The sequence below is a fragment of the Epargyreus clarus genome, unplaced genomic scaffold (genome assembly GCF_041222505.1).
Source record: "Epargyreus clarus isolate Ecla_fem2 unplaced genomic scaffold, WU_Ecla_fem_2.2 ptg000031l, whole genome shotgun sequence".
In the NCBI taxonomy this organism is placed as follows: domain Eukaryota; kingdom Metazoa; phylum Arthropoda; class Insecta; order Lepidoptera; family Hesperiidae; genus Epargyreus; species Epargyreus clarus.
The window spans coordinates 4936548-4950095 of record NW_027332236.1 but is presented as its reverse complement, the minus strand read 5'-3'; the positions used below and the strand labels follow the sequence as shown (position 1 = coordinate 4950095).

The window sequence follows — 13548 nt, the reverse complement described above, 5'->3', positions numbered from 1 at the left end:
TTATGAGGCAGAAATAGGTGTTTAAATACTTATAAACTAATGAAGGAAGCAAACTAATAAGGCAACACTTACCAAGTTCAGATCCACAGACGCGCGGTATTATCTCCAGGATAGCGGAACACGAGGCGTCCTCGAAGCAGAGCTGCCTCGCGAGGAGACAGTTAAGGATCGCCATCGTCCCTTTTATCCCGGGACCTGTAACAAGATATCATTACATTAATTAAAACATTTTGATCATAACAATTATATTTTCAGTATAAAGTAAAGATTGCTTGGGGATACATTTTTCATGGAAGTTGGTATCAACTTCTGTAGGTGCATATATTATTGTCAAGAACAGTCAGTATATTTACGTAGTGATTACCAATTATTTACATATTAAAAGAGGGCTTTTGGATTAAAGAGATTGCTACTAGAGTCGAGTGTCCTTTTACTAAATAACCTTATTTTTACTGTAAAATGCTATTTCAATAATATATTTGCAGCATACCCTGTTAAAGTTTGTCTGTATTGTTGTCTGAGTATCTCGTAAGTATTGTTGGTCCAGATTTGATGAAACTATTTTTATTTGAAAGCTTAAGATTGGACTAGAAAATGGTGCAAATTTCGCTATAATTACGGGATCAGAAGATAGTTTGTACTTTGACTATTAAGAAAAACTGGTATAAAATAAGCTCTGATTTCAAACATATTGATATTCAAGAGAGGTCCGTCCGATCCGAGAATGAAAATAATTATGGTCAATATCATTACTCTGAGCAATAAATATAATAATGACAACTGATGACTCATGTCATACAAAAGTAAATTTTAAGAGGAAAAGAGTTCTAATAAGATTAAAAGCAGAGACTTTTATTTAAGCAAGTTATGTATCTCTTTCATTATTATGTACAACTCTGTTCACAATATATGCAAGCTCAATTACCGTTTAGTAAAATAAATATAGTTCAAAAAACTAAAAAACACGCTTTTATGATAAAATTAACTAAAAAGTAGAAAATCTAAATGAATCTAGGAATCAATTAAGGAACAGTAAATAGTATAATTGTGAATAAATCTACAAAGTTTGAACGAAATCTGGCCGTTTAAAGTGGGTCAAAATCGCGCCCAAAGAAGTCGGTTACAAACATACAAACAAACATACAAACATACAGGTGAAGCTAATAAAAAGCGTGTAAAAATTGTATTTATTTGTACAACTGTATATTATACAGTAATTTGTACTTTAGTACGATTTTGTTTATCCTGTCTTAGGGCTCTAACAGACGTACTACTTTTAACAATGTTTCGCGTTAGTGATTCCATTGAAGGTTCTTCACGTTTGTGACTTTATGCGTTAGATGGCGATTTCTAAAATATGCGTTTTAGCGTTTGCAGTAATGCTGCATCTAGCGTCCAAAAGCAGCTGCGTTTAACACTCAAACATTGGCTGTAGCGTTTGATCACTGCATCTAGCTTACGTAAGCTAAATGCTCGATCGCAGATGCTAAAAGTAGCTAGTCTGACGAGGCCGTTATCTATTCAAGAGCGAAGTCTATATAGCATTTAGCTTTGTAGATTTACCTAAATTTGATGTTTAAATAGCTTTGCTCTCTAAATTGACACACAATAAATAGAGATTCACGGTTAAGTGTTTGAATTCATTCTTTCTACGACCTTATCCCCTAATGTTTCGCTCAACATACGAGTAAATGATCTAGTATTTATAAAGTTGTCGAGTTTATCTCAACTTATAAAATTTGCTCTGATCGATTATTTAATCATTATGATCTACAACTCATGTTTGTTCAAGCCATTACTTGGTAGAATAAAATAAAAGCAATGATAGCATATTGTATATATTGTAACTCAACCTATCAGTTGAGTTGATTAAGGTTCGAATCCCAGGTCCGTCTGATTTAAGAAGTTCTCAAGATTGTGTAAAGTATATCAAAGCGCACTTGACCAGCAGTGGATTATGGCCTAAACTCCTCTTATTTGTGCCCAGAAGTGGGACCTGTGAGTAGGACAGTAGACTGACGACGAAATCAGTATAATCGTTCAATTTCCCAGAAATACATTAAAACAGAGCCCCAACCGGCAACATAGTATCGACGAGCTATTTGCGTCGCATTTATCAAGTCATCCAGAATATTCGAATGCACAATGCGCTTCGGAGTCCCGCTCGATACCGGGTTTTGATATCTAAATGTATATTTAGGTAGTCACGGAATTGGGACACGTTCGGAGAATTTAAAGAAATTGGTTTTTGATATAAGCTAGCTTCCTATTCTATGAAAGTAAGAATAGGAAATGTGGATTGGCTAATGATCGTTTTTAATAAAAATAAATCCATCCAATTTTAGGCACCGAAGATCGGAAGTTGACAGATTTTTCCTTATTAATAGTCGATCTATCGTTTTGCCTGCTAAAAATCGTTCATGGGCACAGACTATTGCTGCCATCGGCATGCATTCCAGTTTGCTACTTCAGTCATAAAAAAACTAGAATAGTTAAGTATCCGAGATGGGTCCCTACATCTATTTCCATGTTTCAGTGATAAAGAATCTATTGTGGTAATGAGTAGTTAATTGTGTAAACGTTAAGTAAAAATATGGCTTTTGACTTTAAATAAAACCTTTAAAGTAGTTCAAAATATAATAAAACAAATTAAAATACAACAAAATGTATTAAATTCTTAACAAAAAGTCTAGTCTCCCTCATCACCACCCTCTTCCTCCTCATCGAATTCGCCCTCTTCCTCAGCTGTAGCATCTTGGTATTGCTGGTATTCCGACACCAGATCGTTCATATTGCTCTCAGCTTCTGTGAACTCCATCTCGTCCATACCTTCCCCAGTGTACCAATGCAAGAAGGCCTTACGTCTGAACATGGCTGTAAACTGCTCCGAGATTCGCTTAAATAACTCTTGAATAGCAGTCGAGTTCCCAATGAATGTCGCAGACATCTTCAAGCCTCTCGGTGGAATGTCGCACACAGCAGTCTTCACGTTATTTGGAATCCACTCCACGAAGTACGAAGAGTTCTTGTTCTGAATATTCATCATCTGCTCGTCCACCTCCTTCATGGACATTCGACCTCTGAATACTGCGGCGACTGTTAAGTATCTACCGTGACGCGGATCACAAGCAGCCATCATGTTCTTCGCATCAAACATTTGTTGCGTCAATTCCGGGACAGTCAATGCTCTGTATTGTTGACTGCCTCGAGAAGTGAGAGGAGCGAAACCGGGAATGAAAAAGTGCAGACGGGGAAAGGGAACCATGTTGACAGCTAGTTTTCTCAAGTCTGCGTTCAGTTGACCGGGGAATCTAAGGCAGGTGGTGACTCCTGACATTGTTGCAGATACTAAATGGTTCAAGTCTCCGTACGTTGGTGTGGTTAGCTTTAGTGTTCGGAAACAGATATCGTATAAGGCTTCGTTGTCAATGCAATAGGATTCATCAGTGTTTTCTACCAACTGGTGTACTGAGAGGGTTGCATTGTAAGGCTCGACCACGGTGTCAGATACTTTGGGAGAGGGCACAACGCTGAATGTGTTCATGATACGGTCGGGGTACTCCTCTCGTATCTTCGAAATGAGTAACGTTCCCAAGCCCGCACCAGTGCCACCACCGAGAGAATGCGTCAACTGGAATCCCTGTAAGCAATCGCAACCTTCAGCTTCTTTCCTGACGACATCAAGAACAGAATCGACCAACTCCGCGCCTTCTGTGTAGTGACCCTTAGCCCAATTGTTGCCAGCACCTGACTGTCCAAATACAAAGTTATCCGGTCGAAAGATCTGACCGAACGGTCCCGATCGCACGGAGTCCATAGTGCCAGGTTCTAAATCCACTAGAATGGCTCGTGGCACGTATTTTCCTCCGGTGGCTTCGTTGTAATACACGTTGATACGCTCCAATTGAAGATCGGAGTCGCCGTGGTATGTGCCAGTTGGATCGATGCCATGCTCGTCCGATATAACCTCCCAGAACTGAAAATGTACAATTTATGTTACTGCAAGCTAATACAAATATATGAACGGTACAAGCTCCATAAACGGTGTACGAGGATAAATGTCACGAATGTTAAGCATCTCAGATAATTCTTGGCAAGTATTGCACTTGGGTAATGGATTCCAGAGTATTATTAAATTTTTTACTTATCGTAATTGTTACATTTAAAGTAATTTAATTTGAAACAATATTTTATAAAGCGGATTCTAATGTTTACTATACGAATGAGAGCCTTACATATTTATACAGTTTATGTCTAAAGGCATTGAACGTATTAGAGACAGACCATGGCAGATATTTTTATAGACAATATCTATTAACGTATTTACTTATATTAATTGTAACAGGGCCGTCGACATACGGGCCGTATTTGTCGAAAAGATACAGAAAAATATAATTTTGACTGCCACTGCCCGCCCCTGGTACGCTAGATGTCTGTATATATAAATGAATAATGAATCTTTCATGAAATTAATTTTATTGTTTCCATACAAAAAATATGAGGAAAAAATGCTTACCTTTGCACCAATCTGGTTTCCACACTGCCCAGCTTGTATATGTACGATTTCCCTCATATTATTTGATAACTTTAGTAACTTTTAATACTAAAATACTAAGAACGCTGACGATATCCTAGCTTCACGACCTACTAGACGGAACGACTTAAAACAAATGATACTTTGGAAAAATATTGAATTGAAGGCGTTTTTAAACTTTGAACGAGATTCTATTTATTTTCGGCCTGAGATCATATTGAAACTCTTTGGAAGAGTAAAATGAGATTTATTAGGTTGATAGGTGAGGTTATTTGGAAGATAAAATGAGTTAACCTTACATAATACATTGGTGTAATATAATTTGTTAATTATTTATTGATTTTTCTCATTAAATTAATATTACATGCGAAAATATCCATCCATCCATCCATCAGCCTTTACTGGTCCACTGCTGGACATAGGCCTCCCCTAGTCTGCGCCACTCCGACCGGTCTTGGGCCGTCTGCATCCAGCGGTTTCCCGCCGTCCGCTTCAGGTCGTCAGTCCACCTGGTCGGGGGGCGTCCTGTACTCCTTTTGCCGAGACGTGGTCTCCATTCGAGGACCTTCCGACCCCACCGGTTATCGGTCCTGCGAACTATGTGGCCAGCCCATTGCCACTTCAGCTTGCTTATTTTGAGAGCTATGTCGGTAACTTTCGTTCGCCTACGGATTTCCTCGTTACGAATTCTGTCGCGTAGGGAAATACCGAGCATAGCTCTCTCCATAGCTCGCTGAGCGACTTTGAGTCTTCGTATAAGGCTCACAGTGAAAGACCACGTCTCGGCACCGTACGTCATCACTGGCAACACACACTGCTCGAACATCTTCGACTTCAGGCTCTGAGGTATCTTGGATGAGAAGATGTCACGCAATTTCCCGAACGCTGCCCAACCGAGTCGGATTCTACGAGTGACCTCTTTCTCGAAGTTGGACTTACCCATCTGGATTATCTGTCCCAGGTAAACGTATTCGTCAACAACTTCGAGTGTGACGCCATCTACAACGACCGGCATGGGTGTGACATGGACGTTAGACATGATCTTCGTCTTGTCCATGTTCATCTTAAGACCTACCCGTTGAGAGGCGTCACAGAGGTCATTGAGCATGGTATTGAGGTCCTCCAGCGACTCCGCCATGATGACGATATCGTCTGCGAATCGAAGGTGAGTGATGTATTCGCCATCGATGTTGATGCCGAATCCTTTCCACTCCATCAGTTTGAACACGTCCTCCAGTGCAGCGGTAAACAGTTTTGGAGACAATACGTCACCCTGTCTCACACCTCGCTGCACTTGGATGGGGTTCGTACTTCTGTCGTGTAATCGGATCGTCATTGAGGCTGCCTTATACATACACTTCAACACTTCGATGTATCGATAGTCGATCTGGCACCTCTGGAGTGACTCCAATACCGCCCACGTCTCGATAGAATCGAAGGCTTTCTCATAGTCCACATAAGCCACGCACAACGGCAGGTTGTACTCCTCGGACTTCTGTACCACCTGCCGCAGCGTGTGTATGTGGTCCATGGTGCTAAAGCCTTTTCGAAAGCCGGCTTGTTCGGGAGGCTGGAAGTCGTCAAGCCTGCGAGCTATTCGATTGTAGATAACCCTCGAGAACACTTTGTAGACATGGCTCAAAAGCGCAATGGGCCTGTAGTTCTTCAACAAAGACGTATCGCCTTTTTTGAAGAACAGTACCACCACGCTTTTGCTCCACGCCTCCGGTGCTATACCCTGGCTAATGACGGAATCGAATAGCTGTTGGAGTGCTATTAAAATCGGTTTGCCACCTGCTTTTAGCAGTTCCGTTGTTATTCCGTCTTCGCCAGGGGCTCGGTTGTTTTTGAGCTGTTTGAGGGCCATTCTTATCTCGTAAAGGCTGACGTCCGGGATATCTTCGGTATAGTGCCGGGTTAGCGTGGCTCGCTTGTCAAAGACAGGTCGTAGAGGCGCACGCGAAGTGGTATATAACTGTCCGTAGAACTTCTCAATTTCTCTCAGAACTTCAGGCCTCGTGGCAACTGTGGTGCCGGCATCCGTCCTCAGCTGCGTCAGCAAGCTTTGCCCAACCCGCAGATCCCTTGCGAAGACATGCGAAAATAACGAACTATTATTTAGTTATTGTTTAAAATTACGTAAAAGTGTGCATGCTCTATATGGAGTTACTGATCATCACATGGACTGCATGCTCGTTTGCTTCTTCAATCCTTACTTCCTTACTAATATTATAAATCCGAAAGTAACTCTGTCTGTCTGTCTGTCTGTCTGTCTGTCTGGTTGTCTCTTCTTCACGCCTAAACCACTGAACCGATTTTAATGAAATTTTGTACAAAGATAGTCTGAGACCCGAGAAAGGACATTTTTTTTTATAATATAAGGGTAGCAGACGAGCATGCAGTCCACCTGATGGTAAGTGGCTACTGCCGCCCATGGACATCTGTAATCAACCCCAGATAGGATTAGATATTCCTACCTGAGGTCGGCCACAGATGCGCCGCTACCCCTGAGGACTAAGCTGGAACGCCTCGGAAAAGTCTGTCTCCCATACCACACCCTTCAAACCAGAACACAGCAGCGCCTAACACTGCTGTTATTAGGTAGAAATAGGTGTGGCGGTGGTGCCGCCGGAGTCGAACCACAAAGGGTTCTACCACCTTCAATCATAGGATAGTTTTTATCCTGGAAATCCCACGTGAACTAGGGATGGCGATCTAAGATCGATTAATCGGAGAATCGATCTTTTGGACCAAAAAAATCGATTTTTTTAATCGATATTAGTAAGGATTGAATCGTAAACTATGCATTTGATCAAGTGATGATCTTTAGCAAAGTAGTTGTCCATGAGCCCACGAAGGTTCCAGAGTTGGTACGACCAATTTTCGCCAGATGGCGCCACTGTCATTCCAATGAAGGTACGAATTTTCAGTTTTATGTATGTTAGTATGTCATGTGGGACTTTTATCGCACTATACGGTGGCCGTCCTCGGCGCTGTGTAGAGGACTCCGGGATCTCCAAAGGAAACCAACCGGAGTCCTCTGAGATAATTCTACATACCGATACAATACAATATAATCACTTACATTTGCATGGTACTGTGGAAACGTAATATTTAGAGTACATTTGCATGTCCTTAGACATCCAACTATCGGTTTGAAGCTACTACAGTAGTTAAATACACAATACTAATTCTGATTCAGAGCTTAATTACTCTGTATGTTATGTTACTACATTCGATGGTACAACCCGCTGTGGTTCGACTCTAAAGACACCATCGCCGCACCTACTTCTGCCCTATATAAATATTTTTATGATATTGGAGTAGCATACGGTTATGCAGTCTACCTACATGGATAGTACATGGCTACTCTCCATGGACATATGTAATCAACCCCAGGTAAGATTAGATATTTCTACCTGAGATTGGCCACAAATGCGCCGCTACCCATGAGGACTAGGCTGGAATGGCTCAGATAAATATGTCTCCCTTAACGGTGTGTTAAGTTCAAATCAGAAAACAGCAGCGCTTAACACTGCACAGATGTTATTAAAACCATGATATATTGGCCCTTCCAAACCTAAACATAATTTGTACCAGTGGTCACCCACCTAAAGATTGGCCGTATTTGAAGCTACGGTCAACTATTCAACCAGCAATTCGAGCTTCAAGTATTGCGTCTTTATAAAGTTATATCATTAATTAAATTACTCTCGTTACAAGATTTTCTCAGCTCTCAAGACGGAAATCTCAAGAAACTCACTAACAGAAAGTCAGCCTTAAGAGCGCGGAATTGGATTGCTGTTTCATGTTAGTTGCGTTGCAAATAAAGGTGCAGTATGCCACGCTATCCAACGCTGGTCTGGTTCCAGGTTCCGTATTCTCTTTGATACTTAGATAGCAATGGACGGTGAATGTAGAGGAAACTGCGTGACATGGCACGTGGTCGCAGATATGCCGGTCGTCAACGGGAATCGAGATAATTTGTATGGTGCAAGATCGATTTATTGAGAAAACTCACTAAGTCAGTCTGAAGAGCACGGAATTGGATTGCTAGCCATATTTCATGTAAACGTGGTGTAAGTAAAGGTGCAGTTTGTTATTGGATTTGATAAATTATGTCAAGTGTAAGTCGAGATTATTAATATTTTTTGGTCAGGAAGGTTCGGAGGGAGGGAGATATACTTGTCGGAGGCATTTCAGCTTAGTCCTCAGGGGTAGCGGCGCATCTGTGGCCGACCTTGAGTAGAAAACAAATCGTATCTAGGGTTGATTACAGATGTCCATGCGCGACAGTAGCCACCTTCAGGTGAACTGTATGCCTGCTACTCTTATATTATAAAAAAATCGTATGTACTTAGAACAGAAGGTGATAGAATCCTTTGTGGTTCGAGTCCGGCGACACCACCGCCACACCTATTTCTGCCTCATAACAGCAGTGTTAAACACTGCTACTCCTATATTATAAAAAAAGAACTGAATATACAGTCACTTAGAATGAAAGTACATTCCCAAATGTTTGTATTGTGGAAGCAACCTAACTAAACTAAAGACGCTTTAATTATTCGACTGTGCAATTTCAAGTTCAGTCAGCTCCAAAGCCACTCATCTGATGTGTTAATAATGTAACGTTGTCCGTCCCTTTCTATCTTATCACATAACATATGCTCGTCCTTCTCACTTGCCCCATGACCTTTCTGGGTTGTGTATGAATTATGGTAAATTTAACCCTAAACAACGTGGTATTTTTTGTATTTTATCTATCTTTTGGTTTAAAGCGGAATATTCCTTACTTTGTCGATTTCAGTGCGAATGTTAAGATGCAGTTTTTTAGATTTCCTTTCGTATATTCAATATTTATACAAAAACTAATTAGAATAAATCTTTAAATTCATCGAAAAATTGGCAAAAGAATGGTAAGACTTGGCTGTTGGCCATTATGCTGAAGATATTGTAATAAATAATGCACTTTAGTCTAACCCTTGCTGCTCTAGTCAAGTTTAGAATTTTGATTTTTGCTGACTTTGCTGATTTTGCTTTGACTGGCCGGGCATCGAATCCGGGCCTTGTATGTTAAACATAAAGTAATTGCTTCACCAAGTGTCTGTGTGAGTATGTATAGGTCTATGAATCTATATATCTCATATTTTTTTTACATTCCTTACGAGTAGAATGAGAAACTTAAAAATAATTATAGTTACTTTTACATCACTTACGAGTAGAATGAGAAACTTAAAAATAATTATAATTACGAGTATTATTTGTGTCCGGTATGTGTACGTGTGTATGTGTGCGTGTGTGTGTGTGTTTGAGCGTGGGTGTGTGTTTGTTTATGTACGTGCGCGTGTGTATGTGTGTGTGCGCGCGCCTGTGTGGGTGTATTTGAGTATGTGTATCGTATGTGTATATTTTTCCTGTTTAATGCGTCGAAAATGCTTCATTCTAACTTTGTAACATCAGACCCTGACAATTCTATTCCAAATTACTTCTATAAACAACTTTTAATAACTGGAGGTTTTCGAGAATCCCCGTTTAATGTCCTAAATTTGTTCCGTTGTTAATTGAAGTTTGTTTAACTACGCCAATTAACCCACCGCGGTTCTATTTGATCCTGCTTCAATTTGACTAACATTTTCTCCCGGGATCACGTGTCAAAGCCATATGTTGGTGGAACTTTTCGTGGTTCAACAGCGGTGGAACCACCGTATAATATTGTATTATAAAGGTAGTACTTTCTCTCATGGACATTCAAGGACTTCATCCTGCTAAACACTAATACCATTATGGATAGATTGACATTTGACATACACTTTAGATCAACTAATTACCAATTGGTAATAAGTTGTGGATGACTCTTTTTTTCTCCTTGTACGATCTATTTCGAATATGTCTGGTACCATATAAAACCCACACTCAAAATTAATCATTGTCGTACATCTATCACTAGCTTTATATAATGAAGGTCGTGTATCTGTCACGTGCTTTATATAATTAATTGAAGAGCACAAATACGTGATATTGATTAAAACCATCAGCACGTTACCTTGAATAAATAATGAACCAAACAAGGCAATACTGTTTTAAATATGATACCGAAACTCCGACCAATCCGAACGAAGTGACCGATGGATGAATTATAAATGAAATCGATAAGATTCCGTCGACCGAACAAACACCTGTCTCTTTAACGTTTTATGTGGCTATTCGAAGAAATAACGTCAAGGTGATATAAACTTCGGTCACACAACTACGTAACTCTGTTATTTTAATACAATAAATTATCTCATGCTTAAGTACTGAAGAAACACATCTCGAAGCCCCAACGAAACATCTTAGAGTGCTCTAAAAATGTTTTGTATATTGTATGTGAAGTCTATCAATCAGCACTTGATCAGCATGATGACTTGGTCCTTTTTCTTTCTGACTTAAGACGCTTGCCCAGCAGTTGGATCACAATAGATAGGGCTTTTATAGATACCTCGGGGTTAAGTAGTTCTGTATTTCGGTGGAAAGATTCGAATTTCAACTGACTTGCATATGAAACTACTATCAGGAAAGGCAACTCATCGGTGATCGACTTCTTGTCTATGGGCGGCAGTTACCACTTACCATTAGTTGGACTGCATGCTTGCTACATCAATTGTATAAAAACAAATAATTGTGAACAGAAAAGGTAAAACATATTTTAATATACGGATTAATGAGATTACCAAAAAATATGAACGAGAGTTTAATGGGATATGAATCAGGTCAATTAATACAATTTGTAAATAAACGCTGTTTTAATCACTTAAAACTGTTAATGCGTGTTCACCACAAACGTTCTGGTAATAACACGTTACTTAAATGGTGCAATTAATATAAATTATTAATTACAAAGTATAACTCTTAGCTTTTGAATAATGATATGCGTGTTAATTTTCCATTTTTCTGTCAAGCTCGTATTTGTCGGATCAAAAATTGCGAGAAAATCAATGATAATTTTTTCAGTCAAACTCATATGTCCGGATAGGACAAAGTGACGACAAAACTGAATGGTAAAATGTTCAATCAAACTTGTATTGGTCGAATGCGACAAAATTACGACAAAGGAAATATTAAGTTTGTCATCGCTATTTTATAAGAGAATAGTGCAAATATACGTGTCAAAAGCAGTAATAATGTACTCGTATCAAGAAAATCATTTTGTCGGTCATGACAAACGTAAATTGTTCTAAAATATTAGTCTTATTTTGCAAATAGTGGCCATAAACTATACTATGTTAATTTATCAGCCCTTGGATGATCAATGCTGGACATAAATCTCTCCTGGAGATTTGGGGCCTTGCCATATTCTACAATTGGCTGTGTTCTAGTAAGCGCAATATATGAACATATTCGTAGAGAGAAGCGTAATGGATTAAATCCATTAATCGTAACAACATGTAAAGAGAGACTTGTTTTCTAGGCTGACATTGATCGTTAAGGAATAAAAAAGTCAAATTTAAAAATTTACTTGTTGACGTTTTGAACACAACACACCTAAAATCAGACATAAGTGAACGTTCTATCATGTCAAACTATACACATAAGTATATGACATCGTGGGATTCTGAAAAACAGTGTTAAGTGCATCGAAGCTGGCCGCTGAAGAACGGATTCATGGAAGACGGAGGTACTTGTAGCATATCATTTTCATCTGACAGTCGTGGCCGTGCTTGAAAATGTTTACTCTAGAATTATAATTATAACCAGCGACCTGAAATTGCAACATCAATAGTGACTCGCACAGGTAATAAAACAGAAATACCGTCTCCAAAAAATTCTACCGAAATTGAATTTGAACTACCGCTCTTCATACCTCACAGCTGTGTTTGTGAAGCTCTTTGTGTGGGGTGCATTACTGTGATTAATCCGATAAGGCCGGCGGATTTGCCCGCTGTATCCGCGCTTGGTAGCACAAAGCTGAATGTTGTTAATTTGGGAATTTTCTGGACTTTCGTTTTGAATATCGATTTTGGATTCATGACGTTTATCTCGGTATATGGATTTTGGCTGCAGAATATATATTTGAAGAGTTTTTCCCCACGCTTTCGCATAATTTTCAGTGTAAATTTCATGCATCCTTTTTTTGGTACGAAATGCTATTTTTTTTCTAAAACATAAGTAGCCTAAGTAAGTAACTTATAACATCAGATAACTAACAGTAAATCTTTCGTTGTGGATATCGATTTGGGATTGATGACTCGGACTTCGGTATATGGACTTTGGCTGCAGAAGAATGTTTGATTAGTTGACGCTTTAACCAACCATAGCAGACATAGTCTAGTGCAGTGCGGCAACCCTTTTGGCTACATGGACCACATAGTAACTACATGAGGTAATTGGTTGGCCACACTCTGAAGTTCTGAAATTTAAATACGACAAAAAAGTTCATCATTTAGAAATAAAAATATTGTCTGATGACGTTGACGGCAAAAAAAGCGAGACAGCAATTCCACGGACCGCAAGGGTCACAGGCCAAATGCAGCTCGTATGTCGCAGCCCGCGGGTTGCTGACAGCAGGCTTGGTATGTTGCTGAGGTTTTTACAAGATTCGCAATCTATCCATAAATTACGACTTATGAACAATTCGGTTCTCTAAGGTGCAAGTTCGGCTTTCAAATCCTAGGGACGCTGCTATGATTTTCCATACTATGCCCTTACAAGAAATTAATTAATTTGCCGGCGACGGCAAAAATAGGTAACATGACGGTGACTACTTAAAATCTGATGGAATCCGCAGATCATTCATAAGACGGCTATCTTTTGTTGTTATTTCATTAGGTGTGTTCATAATCGACATTGGCCACTTAACATCAGGTGGACTGCATACTTGTTTGCTAATCAATCTTAACCAGCATTCAATTAACTAAATTGAACCAGCATAAGAACCCTTTAGCTAGAGGCTACTCTCAGGAGACACAGGCTTTATCTCAAACGGCATTGCTATGTACACTACTATTCAAACAGACGCGAAATTTATGTTACTTTGG

General features: G+C 39.5%; 2 protein-coding genes across 2 annotated transcripts in view; both read right to left on the bottom strand.

Annotated features, from left to right (window-relative positions):
• Positions 1-13548, bottom strand: part of Gfrl (Glial cell line-derived neurotrophic family receptor-like) — a 231230-nt gene that overhangs the window by 72736 nt on the left and 144946 nt on the right. The window contains exon 2 of the mRNA XM_073089799.1: positions 73-195. Within this exon, the coding sequence (XP_072945900.1) occupies positions 73-175 (103 nt within the window). The 5' untranslated portion in view covers positions 176-195. The remainder of the gene's footprint in view (positions 1-72; positions 196-13548) is intronic.
• LOC140754806 (tubulin beta chain) lies at positions 2625-4680 on the bottom strand. The gene is made up of 2 exons (XM_073089916.1): positions 4517-4680; positions 2625-3976 (listed from the first exon to the last, which is right to left on the bottom strand). Exons 1-2 carry the CDS (start codon positions 4571-4573, stop codon positions 2690-2692), a joined length of 1344 nt encoding a protein of 447 aa, XP_072946017.1. The 5' UTR covers positions 4574-4680; the 3' UTR covers positions 2625-2689.